Genomic DNA, 23597 nt, shown 5'->3' with positions numbered 1-23597 from the left:
TATTATAAGGTTACACATGACTAAGTACCTAATGGGTAGTACAGACAGTAGGATATTGGAATGAGAGTAAGATGGATGGTAGCTGAAATTATTAGGAAAGACTTCATAAAGAAACTGGCCTTGAAGGGTGGTTGGTTGTAGATAAGTGGAAGGTGGATAAGGGGAGAATGACTTCCAAGTATGGCTTGTTAACACTTCCATCGAATCAAGTTTATATAACACACTTATTGAATTTTAATTTCTAGTTAGAATATGTAAATCTTCAATTCAGGAAGGCTATTCATGTCAATACTGGGAACTAAAGTCCTAAGGAAAAGAGCTAGTGTTTATTTATTGTAGGAAAACTGCTGGCTTGCTGGAGCATTCCATCAACTGAATTGTTTCCCTCATCCTCCCCAGAGATCTATTCACCCTCGGTAACTTCTGCTAAATGTTCACTAATTTTTAGCAATCTTTCACATAGAGAATGAGATTTAGCCTAGCTGTTTATATTTTTTTCTGCAAATGATAAATAGCAGAGCAGCACAAAATCATTTTGATAAATAGAAATTCACTGTGTCTTAAAGTGTTATGTGGCACTTTTCTCCATATCTCAGGCTTTCAGTTGAATCTGCTGAGTCAGGGAGCAGTCACCAGCTGTGTGAGTGATAGGCATGAGGCCACAAAAAGAAATCTTTGGCTTCCCCTCCAAGCCCTGCTCTTTACATAAGAGCATAGGAGCCTCCAGAAGACTTGCATGATCTTAGTGTTGAAATTTCTGTGTATATTTCTGTGTACCAAAGAATTGAGAGAATTTCAAAGTTTCTGGGATTCTTATTTATAACCCAATGACCAGGACAGTATTGAAAATATTAATGGATAATGGTTGACCTCCACGAGTAAATTTGGACGATTTCCCTTGATGCAAGGCCAGCAAATACAAACTTCCTATGACCATTTAAAATAAAACAAGAACAAAATGAAGTTCTTCACTCTCCTACTTCGCTTCCTTTGCTCAGATTACTCTCTGCCAATGATGGCCTGCATGCATCCCCCCTCTGTGCACGCATGCGCGCACACACACACACACACACACACACACACACACACACACACACACACCTGTACCTACTTTCCAAACCATTCCACCATTCACTGGGGATAAGCATCACTAGTGAGGAACAATGGTGGATTCAGACTCTGAGCTAACAAGGCTTATCTCCCTGTCTTTAAGACCCATCTTCAGGAATGTTTTCCCAGCCCGTAGCCAGAATTAATCTTAAAGCAGGAGTCTCGGTTTTCTTTTCTTTTTTTTTTTTTTTTCCAACAGGAAAGCCTGTTTTTATTTTTACTGGAGGCTCAGGTGGCACATGACAGTTCATAAAATGGCTTCAGAGGTAGGGGGTAGTGGGGAAACAAAAATTAAACTGGGATGGGAAAGAAAAACAACCAGGAGGAGATAAGAGCTGGCTGTTTCCTTCTCAGCCTGATTTAGCGGAGGGAGTTAGTGCCTCTGAACAATAAGAATGGATCCCTTCCTTTAATCCTTGGTAAGGGAGAGAAAAAAAGCAAAAGGCTGTTGCTTTGGCCCTCCTGAGTCTCAAGGAAAAAGGGGAAAAGCCGGTGTTTTGATGTCATGAATTGTGGGAAAGGGGGAAGGGAGGTGCTGGGTAGGATACAGGTCAGTTGGAAAAACTGGCAGATACCAGATGGTGGCTCTGGGTGTCCTTTGAGTTGGAATCACTCCAGTATGGTGGTTGGAGGGTCCCCACTGTTGATGGGGGCTGAGGTCTCCGGGGCTGTGGGCTGCCTGGGTCCAGGGGGCTGCTGCCGTCTCTGCTGGATGTAGGGGCAGTTTTGTGGGCGCTGGGGCTCAGGCCGGGAACAGTCAGTGGGGCCTTGGCTGGGCTTGGTAAGAGTCTCGTTTTTCTATTATGTGATTGATATAGTAAGAAATATATATAGTTTAGGTATTCATCCGAGGTTCCTGGCACAGAACGTCTAAAGCCCTTAATATATCCTGAGTGGGAGGGGTAAGAGGAGTATCTTTTGTTATTCATTATAAGCCCCTTTCAACCACCTGAGTTTACATTAATGCAGTGACTCTTGGAGGATGGGGGCTGGTTGCCAGAGGAACTAATCATGTGATTAGAGGGCTGGAAATTTTAGCCACCCCCTAACTTCACCCCCGCCTTAATCACCAATGGCTGGTTATTTAATTAGTTATGCCTACATAATGAAGCCTCCATAAAAACAATAAACAACAAAGTTCAGAGAGCTTTTGAGTTGGTGAACAAGAATGCCTCTACGTGCCAAGAGGGTGGCATATCCTAAACTCCATGGGGACAGAAGCTCCTGTGCTCAGGACCCTTCTGGATCTTGTCATACATATCTCTTCATCTAGCTATTTATTTGTATCCTTTAAAATATCCTTTGTAATAAATTGGTAATAGTAAGTAAACTATTTACCTGGGTTCTGTGAACGGTTCTAATAAGTTGTCAACCCTGAAGAGGGGGTCATGGAAACCCCCGATTTACAGCCCGTCAGTCGAAGTCCTAGAAGTCTGGACTTGAGGTTGGTGTCTGAAGTGGAGTTAGTTTTGTGGGACTGAGCCCTTAACCTGCGGGGTCTGCACTAACTCAGAAGTGTTGTGAATAGAGAATCTGTTTTTCTTTTAAAGGTCTATCATGTCCTGTGTTATATCACAGCTATTTTGTACGTATCTTTTCCTACTGTTAGATCTTAAATTTCCTAGTGCTTTCAAGTCATTCTTACAAATTTAAATTCTCATTATAGTTTAATTGAATCTTTTTTTTTTTCACTCAAAGAACATTTTTCAAACCTTTAGTTGTGTCAGCCCTGAGTTAATCATGGGACCAAAAACTGTTTAAGGAAGGGCATTGCAAACCAAAGAGAAACTTGGAAAAAGGCCCAGAGAGCACGCAAAGAGTTTGGAATGGTTGGTACATAGGGTTTAAATGAGAGGGTAATGGGAAACAAGTCCAGACAGGTAAGTGTGGGGTCTGGTCATGAAGTTTTACATATGAGGAAAATGAGACACATAGATGTTATTTGATCAGCCACAGTAACAAAGGGATTAGAACCCATCTGATTGTTCCCACCATCCAGGCCCAGCAACTTTACATAAGCTCAGACAGTGATGTTATGCAACCATGCCAGTCTGAGGCAACTGGGTGGGAAAAGATGAAGATAATGCAGAGAGCATCTGTGACAATCGTGTCTGTGTGGTCGGGCCACACGATGCCTCTCTTTGTACTTCCATAGAGGCAAGAGCAATAGGAGGCAAACAACCAAGAAAACTAGGTGCTCTGAAGACAACATCTAGCACTGCTCTGTGGCAAGTCGTAGTGGCCAACCTGAGCCCCCACTTAGTAACCCACAGACTGGTCTGTGGGCTACACTTCGAAGCAAATACCAAGAATTGCCAGCTCTGCCATTCTTTTGGCCTTTGCCTTGAGATTCAAAGAACTAATATTTTCAGTGATACCTGAGTTACAATAATAAGCAAAGGTGTTGAGCAGGTAGGTCATTAAAAAAATGACACATAGCCTATAAACATATGAAATAATGTTCAACCTCTCCAGTAATAAAAGAAAATTTTTTATGAAAAAATTATTTTTCTCTTATTAGATATCAGATTATCAAGATTAATAATAACAATAATAACTACTGTTGGCAAGGATATGGGAAAATTGGCACACATGTAGAATCTGCTGGTTGGAGAAAAATTTGATGTAAGCTTTCCACAGAGCAATTTGTCAATGTATTTCATCAGTCATTAAAACATGGTCATTCTTTCTGGCAATTCTACTTCAAGTCCGAAGAAGCTAATTAGAGAGGTGTGCAATGCTAGGCTGGAACTATGTTCATTTCAACATTATGGCTGTGAAAAATTAGAAATGACTCATGTATCTAATGTTAGGGGAGTAGGTACATATCCTATGGCACAAAGACACAATGGTAAAAGGATATTGATGTAGTGCAGCATTCTTAATATAATGCTAAGTGGGAAATGTTGGCTGCAAAACAGTATTTATAGTTTAAAAACATTTTGAAAAATGTATACATGTATAACTGGCATGTTGAGAAATCAGGACTCATGGGATATAATCAGAAAGCACCTTTAGTTTTGCCTTTAAATGCCACTGGATAAAAACATGGGCTGTCCCATGACTTTTCTGCTCACTCTCAGGTAGTAAACATCCTTTGGGCACTTGAAGACACAAAACCACTGTCTCAATTCAATACAATAATTAGATTGTCCAGTCCCTGATTAATTCCAGTGTTATTCAGAGCAGCAGCCATTTCCCCTCACACAGCCACAGCTTGCGGCAGTGAGAAGCCTGTAACAGTAAGGAGGGGTTTGATCCTACCTTTTCCCTGTCAGCCTCTACTCTCCATCCCCTCGAAGGTAGTTCTTGACCATTCCAGAGTTGAAGTGGAGGATGGAGGGGAGGAGAGGTACATGTTTGGGTGGGGGTGGGGGTATATGTTAGGAAGCTCTTTCTTGACTGGGGTGGCTTCACGGTCTCTGAGGCCAGGCAGATGTTTAAATATGCCTCTTGTGTGCTCAGGTGGGGTTTTCAGGCTCTGTTTTGCAGCTCTCTTGATACCATGATGTGCCCTCCCCTGCTCTCTGCCAACCCCTCCATGTCCCTAGGAATCTTGTGATTCGCTCACAGCCTTTCTATTAAGGTTTCTTCGCCTCTTGAGCCAGCTATCGTGGACATGAACTAAGAGAACCTCAGCCCCCCCTCAGCCTCTTCTGTGGCCCATGTCTTGTCCATGAGAAATGCGTAGAACTGTTCATGCATGAGAAACTCTGGAAGTGAGGACTGACTGCCAGCTGAACAATCTCCCTTCAGTCTCCCCTTACTTCCCTCACTCTAGGCTGGCTGGCCCCAGTTTCTCAAACTTATGCTTCTTAGGCAGGAGTTAGACACCAGTTGTCCTTTCCCCAAAACTCTAAAGGACATATATTAAGCTCTTTCAGTGGTACTGTTGAAGCCCCTCTGTAAAAAAAGACTCTGTGTCTCTGCTCTTCTGAACCAATGTGGGTAAGGGGACTTGTTACCCTACCATGAGATCCACCCTCTTAACAGATTTTTCAGTGCACAGGACAGTATTGTTATCTACAGGCACAGTGTTGTACAGCAGATCTCTAGAATTTATTCATTCATGAATAAATGAAATTTTATACCTGTTAATTAGCAACTCCTCATTTCCCCCTCCCCCAACCTCTGGCAACCATCAATATATTCTTTGCTTTTATGAGTTTGACTATTTTAGAAACCTCATATAAGTGGAATCATGTATTATTTGTCCTTCTGTGATTGGCTTCTTTCATTTGTCATAATGTCCTCAAGTTTCATCCATGTTGCATATTGCAGGATTGCCTTCTTTTTTACAGCTGAATAATATTCTATTATATGTATATACCACATTTTCTTTTACCAGTTCATCTACTGATGGGCATTTAGATTGTTTCTACATCTTGGCCATTATTCATAATGGTGCAGTGAACAAGGGAGTGCTAATATCTTTTCTAGACGCTGATTTCAATTACTTAGGATAAATACCCAGAAATGGGATTGCTATATCATATGGTAATTCTATTTTTAATTTTTTGAGGAACCTCCATGCTGTTTTCCATAATAACTGCACCATTTTGGATTCCCATCAACAGTGCACAAGGGTTCCAATTTCTCTACATCCTTGCCAACACTTGTTGTCTATTATTATTATTATTATTATTATTACTACTACAATGGCCATCCCAACAGGTGTGAGGTGATATCTCATTGTGGTTTTAATTTGCATTTGCCTGATGATTGCTGACATTGAGCATCTTTTTATATATCTATAGGTCATTTGTATGCCTTCTTTGGAGAAATGTCTATTCAAGTGCTTAGCCCATCTTTAAATTAGGTTATTAGGGTTTTTCCTATTGAGTTGTAGGAGTTCCTCGTATATCTTAGAAATTAACCTTTTATCAGAAATATAGTTTGCACATATTTTCTCCTATTCCATAGTTAGCTGTTACACCCTACTGGTTGTTTCCTTTGCTGTGCAGAAGCTTTTTAGTTTGATATAGTCCCTCTTGTCTACTTTTGCTTTTGTTGCCTATGCTTTTGATGTCATATCCATGAAATCACATCACACGTCCTGATGTCAAAATATATTACAAAGCTACAGTAACTAAAACAGTATGATACTGGTGTAAAGATAGATATATAGACCAATGGAACAGAACAGAGAGCCCAGAAATAAATCCATACATATATGTCAACTGATCTTTTTTTTTTTAATATTTATTTATGTATTTATTTTGGCTGCACCAGGCTCCAAGTTGCGGCATGCGGGCTTCTTAGTTGCAGCATGCAGACTCCTTAGTTGTGGCACGCAGACTCCTTAGTTGCAGCATGCATGCGGCATTTAGTTCCCCAACCAGGGATCGAACCTGGGCCACCTGCACTGGGAGCATGGAGTCTTACGCACTGGACCACCAGGGAAGTCCTAATGTCAACTGATCTTTGACAAGGGTGCCAAGAATACACGAAGTACAAAGGATAACCTGTTCAACAAATGATGTTGGGAAAACTGGATATCCACATACAAAAGAATGATATTGGACCCTTGCCTTACCGCATACACAAATATCAACTCAAAAGGCTTACACATAAGACTGGAAACTGTAAAAGAAGAAGAAAACATAGGATAAAGTCTTTGACTTTCTTTCTTTTTTTTTTTTTTGGTTTGTTTTTATAAATCCTACCAAACAAATTCTCCTACTGGTCTTCTCACAATTCAATTGAGTATGTGGAATCACTTGCTTTCATGCCTCAGCTAAAACTGAGACAGGCTGGGTCTCAGTATAACATCCTGTTACCCCTGCTTTAAAATGCTCTGTGGACATAGGCACACACAGCAGTATCTCTGGTTGTGGGGATTATGAGTGACTTTTTTTTTCAAGCTTTTCTGCAATTTTCAAGTCTTCTGTACTGAGTGTAACTTCACTTTAGTAATTAGAAAAACAATGAACTTAAAAATTGTACAATAGCAATCAAAGTCAGTTTTGTTGACATTAGAAATTTCCTGTCCCAACCCTGAAGAATTCCCTTGTAAAAAGATTTCTACATGTAGCTATGGCTGGCTGTTTTCATTATGCCCTTTCAGATGACAAGGAACACGCTCTCGTTTACCTCAAGTGATGGGTGGCACTCTATTGTAAGTCTGCAGTGGGGAATTAAGGAAACAACGGCCTCAGCTTGCACAACCAGTCCTTGGGAACAAGAACAGTGATCACAACATAGCAACATTCTGGTGCCAATCAACCAGGCTGGTAATCTACCAGACTTGTGGCTCAACTACTTTGCTCTGCTTTTCCCTGTTCACTTCCATGGCCATGGTTGATTTTCTTCTTGCAACTTTCCTTTCTGCTTCAGGGCTTCTGCCTATTCCAGACTCTGTTGCCTCATGGCTTCTACTTCTGGTACTGCTTAATGCCTTCTCAATGTCTCTCTCAGCCACTGTGTCACTTTAGTGTGTCTTACTTGTCATAATGATTTCAAGACATCTCAAGAGGAAGGATATGAATAAGTTGTTAATTACTCTCCAAAATAGAGCACATCAGTTAGGCAGCATTCTTTTTTTTTTTGAATATTATTTTATTTTTGTTTTATTTTTTTTTATACAGCAGTTTCTTATTAGTTATCTATTTTATACATATTAGTGTATATATGTCAATCCCAATCTCCCAATTCATCCCACCACCACTGTCCCCACCCACCCCTTGGTGTCCATACGTTTGTTCTCTACATCTGTGTCTCTATTTCTGCCTTGCAAACCAGTTCATCTGTACCATTTTTCTAGATTCCACATATATGCGTTAATATACGATATTTGTTTTTCTCTTTCTGACTTACTTCACTCTGTATGACAGTCTCTAGGTCCATCCACATCTCCACAAATGACCCAATTTCGTTCCTTTTTATGGCTGAGTAATATTCCATTGTATATATGTGCCACATCTTCTTTACCCATTCATCTGTCAATGGCATTTAGGTTGCTTCCATGACCTGACTATTGTAAATAGTGCTGCAATGAACATTGGGGTGTATGTGTCTTTTTGAATTATGGTTTTCTCTGGGTATGTACCCAGTAGTGGGATTGCTGGGTCATATGGTAATCCTACTTTTAGTTTTTTAAGGAACCTCCATACTGTTCTCCATGGCGGCTGTATCAATTTACATTCCCACCAACAGTGCAAGGGGGTTCCCTTTTCTCCATACCCTCTCCAACATTTGTTGTTTGTAGATTTTCTGATGGTGTCCATTCTAACTGGTGTGAGGTGATACTTCATTGTAGTTTTGGTTTACATTTCTCTAATAATTAGTGATGTTGAGTAGGCAGCATTCTTGCTCATGTTTAGCTTTTGGGTCAATCGTGAATCCCTGGTTCAGTTGATTAGGGTCAGGAATGTGAAAAATTTTGGATCACATAACCCAAAGCATAGCAACTACCCATGACAATTTTGCTAGTGAAATAGGCTCCCAACGTATCATGGACTGCCCGTATGCTAGAAAAGCGGTCCATGTCTTTCAGACAGACCTACCACCATGTTTAATTCATTACCTCTATGGTTTAATTGAGTCCTATTTTTGGATATCAGTAAAGGGGCCAGAATTTACAAAACAAAACAAGATGGAGAGAATCAGATATCCAGATTTATTTTTCTATGCTATACATTACTTCATCACATCCTACCTGAAAGAAAACAAATTTTTGCAAACAAATCCAAAGTGATTCAAAACCAAATAATGACTTTTAAAATTTAATGTCATTGTTAATAAAGAATAGACCACACCCATCTACAATACCAAGTAAACAGTTCTTTTCATTTCCACTTTTCTTCTGTAAAATACACTGGGCATTACTACTTCATTACAACTGACATTTCTTCTCATTTTTGAGAAATTGTTGACTGTTTACAGATTAAGTACAATTCCGTACCTCTTCTTGATGCACTGAGACATATTCATGTAAAGTACATAATAGCTTCTGATGTTACATTATCATTTTTATTGTGTAACAAAGCTTCATTTAGGACTTTTTTCCAAAGAGCCATTGAGATTTTATGATAAAGCATTTAATACATTATAAAGAATGATCACAATTTTTTTTTGTTATTGAGAAAGAAAAATTTAGATACTAGAATCTGAAAGTTAAAATGATAGTAATAATGCATAACAACAGTATTGCCAGTAAAATATCTTTTATATGTGTTAAGTTTCCATAAGTAAGTTACATAATTTGGAGTAGAGACAAGCATTTGTACTGCTGGCATTACTTCATTTCACCCCAGGTACTGATTTTGTTATAGAATTATTCTAGGAGTGCTTAAGAGTATGTTTGGGTAAATAAATGTAACTACATCTAGAGACAAAACTTAATAAGCTCTTCTGGATGAGATAATACCATAGATGAGATAAGCAGTTTGGAATAACTGATCAGAAGAGTAATAATTATCATTAATACCATTTAGCAGAGGGATTCAAGGGGAAATGTTCAAAGCAAGCCCTTTGGGATATGATTCTGCAGTAATTTCTGATGAGGTGGAATGTTGGCTTGTCAGGTCAGCAAGAAGCCCTTTAAAAAAAACCCAAGCTGATCATTGTGAGGCAAGTTTTCTAGAGAGCACTTGGAAAAGCAGCAGCCCTTTGGATAAGGATTACTTCAAGGGTTAACTCCTTTTGAAAATGTATTGCAAATTGTAATCCAAACCAGTGAGCTTTAATTGATGTCCACGTCAAACTTTCTTTGAATCGTGAAGTGGGTAATGGTTTGCAAGCCATGGACTTTCTGAACCTCCATTATCCCTGATGGGAACCCAGAGGTTCCCATGGTGGTGGCATTTAGGAAACCTCAAGCATTTTCTCAGAGTTCTGTGTCCCAAAGCAAAGACTAAATAGCCATTTGAGAACTATCTTTCTTTCCCCCTCGGCTTACATATTTGGTCAGTGTGTAGGTAGGGGTGTGGCGGAGGGAGTCTCATATTACAACATTAAGTTCCTTAAAGTTAAAGCTACTTCCAAAATGTTGGATTTGAGTTGATTTTCTAACATCTTTAAGTTTTCATGATACAGAGAATGAATTAGTTAAGTACGATAATTGTGGGTTGAGACAGTGAAGGCACTTTCTGCCTTCACTGCCTGGACCTGGAATGAAACTATGGGGGCATCACTTTCTTTCAACCTTGTAGAATTGCCTAGGCTCCTCTGAGAACGTTTCTCTTTCTGTATTTTTTTCCTGTCAGGACACATTATAAGAATTAACATTAAATTGCCTGAATATGTGAAAAAAAAAAAAAACATGCTCTGCATTCTTATTCATGAAAATGAAAGGATGCACCAGATTTGCACGAGAACAGTTGTCTTGCTACCTAACTCTATATAACTAACAGTGTAGAGAGTGTGGTCAAAATTTTGGATGTAGTTGTCTTTGAGAAGAAGCCATGAATAATATAATAAACAAAGCCAAGATGTTGAGGTAATATACTTTATCTATTGATCAAAACTTATTGGCTCTAACCTGCCTTGCAGTTGTCCTAGTAATATAACAGCCTTACAAGAGGCATTCATATCCAATTCTGTAGCTCTGAGCAGCTTCCCTAACATTCAACTTGAATTAACTAACCCTTGCCTTACAAGTTTCAGTGGAAGATGTCTAAGCATCTGTGTAAAGAGAATAAGTGAGAAGCAAAGGCTAAAAACTCTAGTTTTTAATTTTCTTGTATTCCTTTGTTGGGTTATTCAACAAATATTTAGTCACTGTTTGCTGTATGTTCAGAATGTCTGGCACTCTGCTTAAGGAGATGGCAATCCAGTGATGAGACACCCAGTGTGAAAAAAGTTCAGAGACAAGTGAGCATTGAATAATTCAGGCTCTGGAAAACAATCTGGAAATAACTGTACTCACTCAACACATGTTATCATGCTGGGTAGTGGGATCTGAGGCTAGGTAGAAGCCTAACTCTTTCACTTACCACTGTATAACCACAGGCAAGATTTTTCACACTTCATGGTTTCAACTCCTTTTACTGTAAAATGAATATAATAATACCTACCTCGCTGGGCACCCATAGTGATTAAATGAGATAGTGCATGTGGAAGCACCTAACAGAGTGGCTGTCACACAACACATGCTTAACATTTAATTCCAGGTGCACATCCCTCTGCAGGGAATGATGTGCTGTGACAGGGTGCAAGGTTCCCATAACATTCAGCAGCATCATGAAGTTACTAGATATAACATGAAATATTGTCTTCATCTTCCATAAAGTTATTGTCAGTTTGACAATAAATTCTCTTCTAGTTGTTTTATTTTAATCATGTGATGGATCCAGAGTGAAGAAGCAGAAAGAAAGAGTGAAGGGAGTGAAAGGGCAATTGACATATGAGTACAATATGAATAATTGGGACTCTTCAGGCTGAAATACAGAGGCCCAAGGGAGACAGAGTTGGAATCTTATGAACTCTCAGACAGAGCTAAATATGGATTTGTTCACCATGTCTTGAAATATTAGGGTATACCCCTTGAAATATTAACAAAAGCAATCTTAGCATGATAAAATGCAGGAAACCACCCTTGAGAACATCTAGTTCAAATCCTTCATATTATAGATGAAGAAATTCTGGTCCATAGAGAAGAGTTTCCCAAATTCTTACTCATTTGTTCATCAAGGGCTTACTGATCCCCTACTCTATATCAGACATCATTCCAGAAGACAGGGTAGGCAAGGTCTTTGCTCTTATGGATTATATTTTAATCAATAAAAAAGTAAATAAATGAAGAAGATGATGTGATGATAAATGAGATAAAGACAAGTAAACCAATTAATTTGATAGAAAGTGACTGTAGTTTTGGAGGGTCATGGAAGACCTTTCTAAGGATGTGACATTTTAGCTAAGGCATAAATGATACAAAGGAATGGCCGTGAGACAAATAGGGAAGAGCATTCCAGGTGGAGAAAACAGCAAGTGCAAAGCCCAGTGGAACCAGCTTGGCTTGCTGGAGGAACAGAAAGAAGGCCAAGTGCTGAGTGGTGGGGAGAGGAGTATGAGAAAAGTGACAGATAAGGTAGAGAGCCAGATTCTGTACAGACTTGAAGACCAATGGAGTTTGGACTTCTAAGCATGATTGGAAGCTCCTGGAGAGATTTAAGCAGGGGAGTGGAATGCATAATGTAACTAACTTTTTAAAAATGTCACTCTGGCTGCTGTGTGGAGCCTGGATGGAAGGGAGGTCAGAGTGGAAGTAGGCAGAGAAGTAGGGAGTTCTGGTGTTTGTCCAGGTGAGAGATGGTGGTGGCTTGGGCCATGGAGGTGGCCATGGAAATACTGCTACTAGCTAGACTACAAATTCCAGGAAGGCTTGGAGCTGTCTCTTTTGTGCACTTTTATATTCCAAGCTTCCAGAACAGTGCCTGGAACGTAATACCTACTCAAAAAATATTAGTTGAATAAATGAGTGAATAGTTACTTTCTGAAGTTAGACTTGAATCAGGTTTAAGATAAGTAAAAGTGTAAGTTCTTCTCAGTTCATGTATGTTTGCCTTAATAGAGTTTAAAACAGTAAATGTTCTTTAGACCTTCTACTAAAATCAGTGCAATGTTCTTAGCAAATCATGGCCCAAACGCTGGCATCAGCCAATGCATTCAGTGAAGTGTGAGGTCCAGTCCAGTGACGTCAATAAGTCTTACCCAGCGCCCCCCCAACCCCCAGCCCCCCACCGCTGTCTTGAGCATGGCATTTAGGCTGTGTTTGTGGAATCTGCAATGCAAGGTTTGGTTTTCTCACACTCCTGCTATTAATTTAAGTGCAACTTGGAGATCCAAGAGGGGTAGGTGGCCCATGATAAATAATTGATGCTTTTGAGTTTCTCTACAGGAAAAGGAAAAGCCTAAGGGTAATTCTCTTTACTGCCTGCTATCTACCTCTGTTGAGGAAGGTGATACACAAATTCCATTCCCCACTCTCCATCCATCCACCCCTTTACTGCCTGTTCTGTCATTTTGCAGATCGCACTCACTTAGTATTTCATTTGTGCCCGAACAGGTATATGGGCCTTACATGTATTAACTCACTTAATCCTCACAAAAACCCCATGAGGTATTGTTATTACCCTTATCCCTACTTTACAGATGAGAAAACAGAGACACAGAGAGGTTTAAATCACACAGTTAATAAAGATCAGGGACAGCAGTCAAACCAGTCAGTCTGACATTAATTTACCCTCTCGGTATTTTAATTTCCTCATTGGTAGAATGAAATAAAAGTATCTACCTCACAGAGTTCTTGTAAAGGTTAAATTAATTAATATAAGTAATCATGCCTGGTCTAGAATTAGCATCATATAAATCTTAGTTATGACTAGCTTTCCAGTATTATTCCTATGGAGAAATTACGTTTCACATACGTGATTTTTTGTATGTGCAGGGTCACCTCTCTCACTTATGTCAAATACTGACTGAGTTGCTTCACAGCGATGAATGTAGAACTCATTCATTACCCCAGAAGTTGAGCAAATATGTATTGATTGATCCTGGGTCAGAGACCGTGCTAGGCCCTGGGGCACGAAGAGAAATGAGACACAATACCTGTCCTCAAGGAGCTGACAGAGAGTGAAACCAACAGGAGCATGACAAGCAATTCAATACAGTTTGGCAAATATAGAGGTGACAATGGATGTTTTCCCAGGTGGTTTGGGTAAAAGGTATAAATAGATTAAGAAAGAAATAAGACAAACCTAAGAAGACAGAAAGCCCTGAGGCCAGATGAGGGGCTGGCACTTAAACTCTTAGTTTGGCCTTGGTGTGTACAGCTCGTCTTTTCTGTGGCACCTTCCTTAGAGTGATTAATCAGTAAGAAATGACTTTCTGTGATCTGAACCAGTACAGGAAGTATACATCCTTCATGTTACTTAGATTATTTTTTCCTTTTGTTGTGACTTTGTGTCACATGAGAATAAGCATTCAAGAAGATTGCACAGGTCAATTTTTATATATATATATTTATTTTTGGCTGTGTTGGGTCTTCGTTTCTGTGCGAGGGCTTTCTCTAGTTGTGGCAAGCGGGGGCCACTCTTCATCGCCGGTGCGCAGGCCTCTCACTATCGCGGCCTCTCGTTGCGGAGCACAGGCTCTAGACGCGCAGGCTCAATGGTTGCGGCCCACAGGCTTAGTTGCTCCGCGGCATGTGGGATCTTCCCGGACCAGGGCTCGAATCCGTGTTCCCTGCATTGGCAGGCAGATTCTCAACCACTGCGCCACCAGGGAAGCCCAGGTCAATTTTTTAAATATAGAAAAGGTTGTCTTTTATTTTAGGTTGGTTCAATGACAGCCATTCAGGGAGATTAAATGGGCTTTATTATCTAGCTTGGCTTGAATGCTGGTGCCATTATTTCCTGCCACTCTTTGTTTTTGTTGTCTCCTGCTTGCATCCCTTTTCCTTATCTGAGCTTCCCTTCCTCTAGACTTCCTTCTATGTTTTAACTTTTCTATGATCAAAAGAACACATTTTTTCAATACACCTGCTTGCTTTTTTCTAATCTCTGCCCTTTCTGAGTCTTGGCTATGGGCTGAGCCAAAAAATAGCCTCTGATATCAGGGGCCATGGCTGTCAAAAAACAATTCTTTTCAGCAAACAGGGAGAGGAGAGGCCAGGACCTGGATTGTAAAGCTGCTGTTACAACCACTGAACAAGGGCTTTTGCATTCTTTACTTTTCCTCTTCCTGGCTGAGAACTCATAGTAGTTGTCCTAAAGCTTTCCCTAGATCATGAGCGATAAGAAATCTGGACCTGGAAGTATCACCTTTCTGGAGCAGGAAAACAAAAGGGCAACACTTTCCCAAGATGGTGAGTTTCCTTGGGGTTTCAGGGTTTGAAAGGTCCTTGCTTGGACAGACTGATCCTGTGTCTGCTATGACACTAACTCAGTGTTTACGCTGCGACTTGGACACAGTTCCCACCCCGTGCACTCATTTGTGCTTTTCTGTGTGTTGTGGTTGCTGGGCAATATAAAACAAAAATGTGTTTGAATTCCTGTGTGGGAAGCAAACTTTAATGCTGCTTTGATCTCCTACAATTCAAATGACAAATCCACTTTTACAGGATTCAGTGTAATTGAACAATTCGTTCTAGGATTTACTGATGACTGAACCTGTGAGACTAGGATAGGGTGAGGGATTTGGGGAATATTTGGGAAGCGGTCCTCAAGGCAAGAGCAGATGGTTGATAGAGATAAGGATGCTTAGCTGCCTGGAAGGCAGAATAAGGTGTAATAAGATGGGTCATGTACCCGGAAGGTCAGCGAAGCAAACTGATGAGTGTATAGAAACCAAGGAAATAAGAAAAGTGGAGAAAAAAATGTGAATTGAGGAGATGAAAGGAAGATGAGAACAGCCAAAAGTGGAATTGATGCCCTTGGCAAGAGGAGATGATAAGGGAACAATTTTGAGAAATTTGAGATTTTTCTGACAAGAAAATAGAAGCTGTAATTCCTATTTTCTGGTCTGGGGAATTTGTTTGCTTTCAACATTTGTCTGACTGTTCTCAATCACATTTGAATACTCATTGTCACCTTTTTAATTGGGAAAAATCACTTTGAGCTGATATCAATTGCATTGTTTATTAATGGGGTTAATAGTACCCAGAGACAGTGAGATAGGTCATGAGGCCATGGACTTGCAAATGAGGCATGAGTACCCATCCCAGTTCTCCAGCTCCAGCCTGCTGGCCTCTGTAAATGAGGACAGCAATACCTGTGCAGCATTGTGAGGATTATGACTGCAGAATCCTGGGAGAGGGTGGGTGCTCAATATATAGCATCTTCCCTTATTATCTGTTATTGCTATTATTTCATCTGAAGACAGGGAGATTGACCTGATTATGCTTTAAACCCCTTTTCAGTTTTTATAAGATTTCTCAATGATTTAATTCTGATGTGAGAATGATGAGTCTTTTGACCATACATTTTGTTTATTTATTTATTTTTGGCTGTGTTGGGTCTTCGTTGCTGCATGTGGGCTTTCTCTCTAGTTGCAGCGAGCAGGGGCTACTCTTCGTTGTGGTGCACAGGCTTCTCATTGCAGTGGCTTCTCTTGTTGCGGAGCACGGGCTCTAGGCGCGCGGGCTTCAGTAGTTGTGGCATGCAGGCTCAGTAGCTCTGGATCGCAGGCTCTAGAGTGCAGGCTCAGTAGTTGTGGCACACAGGCTTAGTTGCTCCACGGCATGTGGGATCTTCCCAGACCAGGAATCAAACCCATGTCCCCTGCATTGGCAGGTGGATTCTTTAATCACTGCACCACCAGGGAAGTCCTGACCATACATTTTGGTCAGGACTTCTCATCATTTCCTGAGAAGATTTACTGAGAAGATATCTTCCAGATAATCTCATCTGTGTCCATTTTTAAAAATTGTGCATAACAAACCATCCCAAAGCCTAAAGGCTTAAAATGACTTCAGTTTATTAGCTCACAATTCTAAGGGACAGCCGTTTGTTCTGGGCTCAGCTGGGTGGTTCTCCTAGTCTTGCCTGGGATCACTCCCTTGGCTCCAGTCGTCTGGCAGCTGGATGGCATCTGGATGGTCTAAGAAAGCTTCACTCACATCTCTGGCAATTGGTGATAGCACTCTGCTGGGTCCTCCTCTGCACATGAACACATCCTCCAGGAGGCTAGCCCCCGCTTCTAGAGAATCAAGATTCCAAGAGGGAGAGGGCAGAAGCTGCAAGGCTTCTTGAGGCCTAGGCTCAGAAGCCTCACAATTTCCCTTTATCATTTTCAATTGGTCTAAGCAAGCACAAGGCCAGCCCAGATTCAAGGGGGCAGAGGAGGGACAAAGTCACTCCACGAAGGAATATACCTTCTGCCATGAAAGGAACCATGGACGCCTGCTTTGTAAACAACCTACCGTGCCTTTAACTCTCTTTCACAGGTGACAAAGGCAAGAGAGTTAAATATTTGGCCAAGATCACCAGCTGGAACCTGACCCTCATTCAGTGCTCTTTCTACTATTTGATGGCAGCTCAAGAACAGGCCAGAGTTTGGTTCTCAGGGAGCAGACAAGTGGGGCAAAAGACTGGAAGATAAAGAGACAACTGTGTATCATTTACTGAGCACATTCTCAATGGTTAGTACATAATTAGTCATCAAAATAGAGATGAGGACAGAGACCTGCTCAGAAAAAGGTGGACAAAGAAAAGTGAGTAGCAAAGGTCGGCAAGGGCACAGTGGGGGAGTACAAGGAAGATGGGGAGATGGGTTCATTACTCAAGGATGGAAAACAAAGGAAAAGAAATTTAACATAGAAGGAGGAACCTCAGAGGACAGACTCATTCAGCAGGTGCTAGAATGGAAAAAGACAGCACACAGCAGACTAAGATTCCTGTGAATGAAGAAAGAGCATTTTGACTTGGAGCAGAGGGCTGGGACTACGGCCCAGCAAGAAAAGACCTGATTTAGTTTAGTCAAGTTAATCAGCCTAGGGGGTAGAACAAATTACATGTATAGACAGCAGTCCCTTGTGATATGTTGAGTCAAGCTGCACTAATGAAGCAAATAATCTGTGTACTGGTGATTTATCTATATGTATGTTGTATGTCCTTTGTAACCTTGAGGTTATTCTCTTGGGTATAAAGTGGACCGTGTGCTCTAAATGACTGGCTGAATATATAACAAACCAAAATAGATGAGGAAGAGCCCTGTACAGGCTGGCCATGAACTTGGTTCAACTCCATTTGCAAGCAACTGTTACCTCTCTCAGCCTAAGGCTAGCTGAAACTTAAAATATTGTCTTTTTAAGTTTCATACATCAAGATACCCCTGCTTTGTGTTCAGGTTTTTTTTTTCTTTTTTGCTAATGTTGAGCTAATTTGATGTTTTATTTTTTAAGTAAATAAATGAGTCTAAACCACTGGTTTTACAGTTGGTGTGCTCCTTTTAGTACAAGAAGCTCAGTCAACCATTGCAAGTGTACAGACTGTATTTTATAGTGCACAGGGTTTATGGGAATTTAAAGCTTAAGGCAGTAAATTACTGATGCCTAGAGTAATACCTAGAGTAGACTTTTATGTCATTCATAGTTTCCCTTCCTGGGTTATCCTTACTTCAAGGGCCAGAACTATTTATGTTTACTTATTTAGTAACACGTAAACACAATGCCAGTTTTTACTACCTTACCCTTGAATCTTCTCACTCTTGGCTGTACATGTTCACCCACTTCCCTGACAACCTTGGAATACTTCTGCTTTAAAAGCCACTGGATTTCTTCAAAATCTTGCCCTTTCATGTATCTACATATAACCACTATATGGTTTTATATATAGTGACAGTAGTTAATAACACTGTATTGAATATTTCAAAGTTGCTAAGAGAGTAGAGATCTTAAAAGTCCTCATCACAAGAAAAAAGTTTGTAACTATATGTGGTGACAGATGTTAACTAGACATCTGTTGTGGTGATCATTTCACAGTATATACAAATATTGAATCATTATGTTGTACCCCTGAAACTAATGTTGTAAAATAAAGTTTTTAAAATTAAATAATAATGTCAATTATACCTCAATAAATTTGAGATACATCCTTCAGGCCGTATGTCATCTTCTTAGGGAAATATTTGCTTCTGCCTCATATAAGCAGGGCCCCTTGTTATATGCTCTCATAACACCTGTTTAATTTTTTATTGTTTGTCCCCACTCCTACCCCAATAGAATGTAAATTCCATGAGGGCAAGGACTTGACTTGTTCACTGCTCTTTGCCCAGAGTTCAAACATGTGTTGAATGAAGAAATCATACTTACCACTCTTTGTTATCTTATATTTGTATAATTATTGGACTCATATCTGTCTCTTTCATTAGGCGGTAAGCTCTCTAGGATAGTAGCTATATCAGCTCTGCTTTCCATTGTATCCCTGCATCTTCTCTGCAGGAGGCTTTCCACAAATATATATTTAATACATTTTATTACAACCATGTGAAACGTGCAGAGGAAAAGATCACATCAAAAGGGCAATACCGATTGCATTAGGATTGTGAAAATATGACTGATATTTTTCTCTATCTACAAGAAACATTATAATGTAAAATGATAATATAAATAAAAACTCACATTAAAAAGAAACATATATTGTACTTATCGAATAAACATAATTTTACAAAAATTAAAAGTGGAATTGATACCTGTAATTACTGTATTCTAAGAGACCGGGTGTTTGATTTTTTTCCCTAGTGTGTCTAAATGGGTGCATCATTTTCACATAGATATAAGCACAGATAAAATGTTGTACTTTGTTTTTTCTGCTTCATGTTATGTCACATGCTACATTGCCTGAGTAATTATTTTAGCAACTGCATAATGTTCAGTTAAATTAATGTACTTTGCGGGGGGTGGGGAGTGGGAGGGTATTTCTTTAAGATACATGTCCTGGAGTAGAATTCACACTGTCTGAGTATTCACATAGAGGTACAGATTTCTGACTTCATTGGCCAAATGTTAACAAGAAACAGTCAGTGATGGATTTGAGTGCAAGTGTGGAATGAGTGCTTGAGATGAAATTAAATGAAGTGTGATTATTTTAAAAGAGACTCAATGTTATATGGAGGCTTTAGAAAAAAATAATAAAGTTACGTTTATTAGAGAGTTCCTAAGTTGGGTAGCTTGACTGTCCTCTGAAATGAGAAGGATGTGTTGAGAAGGGGGCAGGGATGCTGCTGAATGTTGGGGTCTGATAATTTGGAAGGGTTTTTGAGGAACTAGAGGTCATGTACAAATGTGGGACATTAGGGAATTTCCTGGACATCCAGTGGTTAGGGCTCAGCACTTTCACTGCCTGGGGCCCGGGTTCGATCCCTGGTTGGGAAACTAAGATCCTGCAAACTGTGAGGTGTGGCCAAAAAAAAAAAAAAATATATATATATATATATATATGTATGTATGTATATGTGTATATATATATATATATATATATGACATTAATAAATGAGGTAGTAACAAGTTGGAGGCAGCCAGTACTGGTTAGAAGCTGGTACTTGTGGTCTCTTAGTCTGTTAGTAAGAATAGTAGCAATAGAGACAGGAGTGACCAGGTGTCAGAGGGATGGCAATGGCAAAATGGGAGGCACCAATGCAAATTATGCGGATTAGACATGATGACTGTTGCGTAATGCTTTTCAAAATGCAAGTCTGGGCAGGATGGCCTCTGGCTTCCCTCTTGATTATTTTATAAAATGACAGTATCATAGCCCCAAGCAGGAGCCTGACTTGCAACCATCACAGTTCATTGCCTTTAACCCCAAATTAGCCATTCTGCAGCTGTCTTGCTCACCACTTTCTTAGGAATACAAACTCTCTAACACTTGTGCTTCACAGAGGACCCTGGATAAAAGGCAACTGCGGAGTCACATGAACTTCTTTCCAAAACAGCAGAACTGGGGCTTCCCTGGTGGCGCAATGGCTAAGAGTCCCCCTGCCGATGCAGGGGACACGGGTTCGTGCCCCGGTCTGGGAAGATCCCACATGCCGTGGAGCGGCTGGGCCCGTGAGCCATGGCCGCTGAGCCTGCATGTCCGGAGCCTGTGCTCCGCAATGGGAGAGACCACAACAGTGAGAGGCCCGCGTACCGCAAAATAAATAAATAAATAACAGCAGAACTTCTCGAGCTTGGGGCCCAACAACAAGCCTGGCTTTTTCATCAGAGGTTTGTCAAACTGACCACTTGATGAAATTTGTCATTATGTTCTTCAGACTCCCCTTTCTGCTTTATTTGCCTCAGTCCAGGGCAGTCTCCCTCTGGATTGAATATTCTCTCATTTCCAAACAGTTCTATGGTCCTCCTGAAATGAAGCAAATGATCTGCTTTAAAAAAAAAAAAAAATCACAACTCATGATTTAACTAAGGACTTAGAGCAGCATTTTCATTTGAAAGAAGACTAAGCAGGTAAGGGCAGGGGAGAAGGAAAAATAAATAATGGCAGAATTTCAGTTCTGGCACTCTGGAAGTGTGCATCAGACACATCTGTGCTTTGGATGACCTTTCCTATCCATCTCAAATCGCACTGCCCTTACTACTGAGCATTAGCCATGTCCTCATTCATGGGCTTTTGTGTCTGTGTGTTTAAAGAATTCCATTATCTAAGACCATTACATTCAACAATTTCTTTTCTGCATGTAAGCTTTTCTCTTTGACCACTGAATGGGCAAGTAAGGACACTATCTGTTATATTCACCATTGAATCTCCATTGCCTACATTGCTCAATAAATATCTAATCATTACCGAATGAATGAATGCGTAATCAGAACTGGAATATTCTAGTTTCCCCATGTCATTAAAATATCTATCATTCAGTTGCATTATTAGGTCAGGTTTGCACAATGCTCAACCCACATTGTCCTCAGCAACTTGATTATTTCAACTACTAGCAGACACTTTTAGATTGTCATCGAATTTATATGATTACAGCCAAAATACATCCATGGTGGTGAAGAGGAAACTCCGACTAGAGCCAATTTTTCCCCTGGACTTATAGTTTATGCAACGCCTCCACTAGGTAAAGTTTGACCCACCACGAGTTTGCACTTCATGCAAAGAAATTTAAAGCATGCATTGATATTTTTGTTTTATTTCAGCAAACTCCAGAAGACAAAGAGGGATATCAGATGGCTTCAAGGAGTAACTGGTGAATGGTTTGAAGAAGTTCAAAGGAAAAAGTTTTGCAATGAAACAGATGTTAGCCAAATGTTAAAACAACCAGTTACATACAGACTGAGAAAGGGGATGGCAGAAAATGGTGAGATCTTAGGACACCTCATTGTAGATAAAGGCTCAGTGGGATCTCCAATTTAACCAATCATGTTCAGGATTATTTTTAAATCATAAGGGGCAAAATTCACAATAAAAAGAGTGAACTGAAAATGGGCTGTACTGTCTTGAGGGTATGTTTAGAGTCAGGCAAGATAGCACAATGGTTAAGAACACAGGCATCAGTATCAAAAAGGGCCTGGATTCAAATCTCCACTCTGTCTGTCTCTGTATTCTCTATTCTATCAGAATTCATGTGACTCTGTTCAAATTACTTATTCTTATTCTCTATAAGCCTCAATTCTCTCATCTTTAAATGGGTATGATAATACCTACTTCACAGGGTGGTTGTGAGAATTAAATAAAATAATACATATAAAGTACTGAACTCTAACACAGTAAGCATGTAAATAAATGGGATGATGATGCACAAGGAGGGGGAGACAGAGGAAGGGAGGGAAAGGAGAACAGGACAGGAGGGGGGTTAGGAGGGGGAAGGTGGTAGAGAAACTGCCACCCTTCTGGTACTTTGGTAACTTAAACCCCAAAAATGAGCTCAAACAAATGCCTTCCTTGGACATTCTAACTTTGTGACTACCAGCATGTCTCTCACCTTCACCAATCACTTATTTTTTAGTCTGTAAATGAGGATAATAAAAACTGCTTTCTCAGGACTGTTTGAGAATAACAAAGTGCATTTAGAAATTTTAAGTAGTAAAACAGTGTAAAGTATAGAGTCACATTGACTGCTTTTGTTATATGTTACTAACATTAGTAACATTGAGAAATATGTAACAATATATCTAAACTTATATATTGGAAATATTTTGCAACTCCCATAAAAAAGAAATTTATCTAAAAAGTTCACAATTCAGATTTTTAGATTAACCCCATATATACCATGATGAATTTCCCCTTACCTTGAATTCCTCATTTAAAAACTCAGCATGTCCAAAAGTATTACAGTATGATGGAACTGGTATATGTTGAGCATGGCTTAGAATTTTTAATACTCATATATAATATCATATTATCTATACATATATATTATACATATTTATATTACATGCATACCCACATATAAACCGTATATGTAGCAAATACATATGCACAGAGATTTTAATGGGAATAAGGAGCACTCTAAAGGGCTTAATTTCCTTTTCCTTTACTTTCTTTGATATGAAAAGTCACGTAGTCTATCACTGTGGGGTTTTTTTTTTAATTTTTTTTAATTTTTATTTATTTATTTTTTTTTTGCGGTTCGCGGGCCTCTCACTGTTGTGGCCTCTCCCGTTGCGGAGCACAGGCTCCAGACACGCAGGCTCAGCGGCCGTGGCTCACGGGCCCAGCCGCTCCGCGGCATGTGGGATCCTCCCAGACCGGGGCACGAACCCGTGTCCCCTGCATCGGCAGGCAGACTCTCAACCACTGTGCCACCAGGGAGGCCCTATCACTATGTTTTTAAAGCACCAAAATAAAAATTTGTGAAGGTTGGGGTAGTTAAGACCAGCACAAGAACCGGATGAGGTCCCTAACACACTACCTTTGGCCTTGGATTGCCATGGGGAAAGCGCATTGAGAAAGTGTCCCAGCTGGTATGAGAGGAAGGATGTCCTGCGGAGCTGCAGGCCCCAGCACCTACTGAAAGATGCCCCACTCTTAGTGAGGCTCCTCCGCTCAGTAGAACCAAGAGGCACAGGGCCCCACCTAGTCCCGAGGTCTTCATGTGGGGATGCC

At 40.2% G+C, this 23597-nt stretch overlaps 1 protein-coding gene across 1 annotated transcript in view; it reads left to right on the top strand.

The window, feature by feature from the left end:
* Positions 1-23597, top strand: part of EXPH5 (exophilin 5) — a 75071-nt gene that overhangs the window by 25410 nt on the left and 26064 nt on the right. Inside the window, exon 2 of the mRNA XM_060160335.1 lies at positions 21689-21849. Coding sequence (XP_060016318.1) covers positions 21689-21849 — 161 coding nt within the window. The remainder of the gene's footprint in view (positions 1-21688; positions 21850-23597) is intronic.

Source organism: Lagenorhynchus albirostris, chromosome 9, assembly GCF_949774975.1.
Source record: "Lagenorhynchus albirostris chromosome 9, mLagAlb1.1, whole genome shotgun sequence".
In the NCBI taxonomy this organism is placed as follows: Eukaryota; Metazoa; Chordata; class Mammalia; order Artiodactyla; family Delphinidae; genus Lagenorhynchus; species Lagenorhynchus albirostris.
Note: the sequence above shows the minus strand (reverse complement) of the source record. Positions and strands in the feature narration are given on the sequence as shown.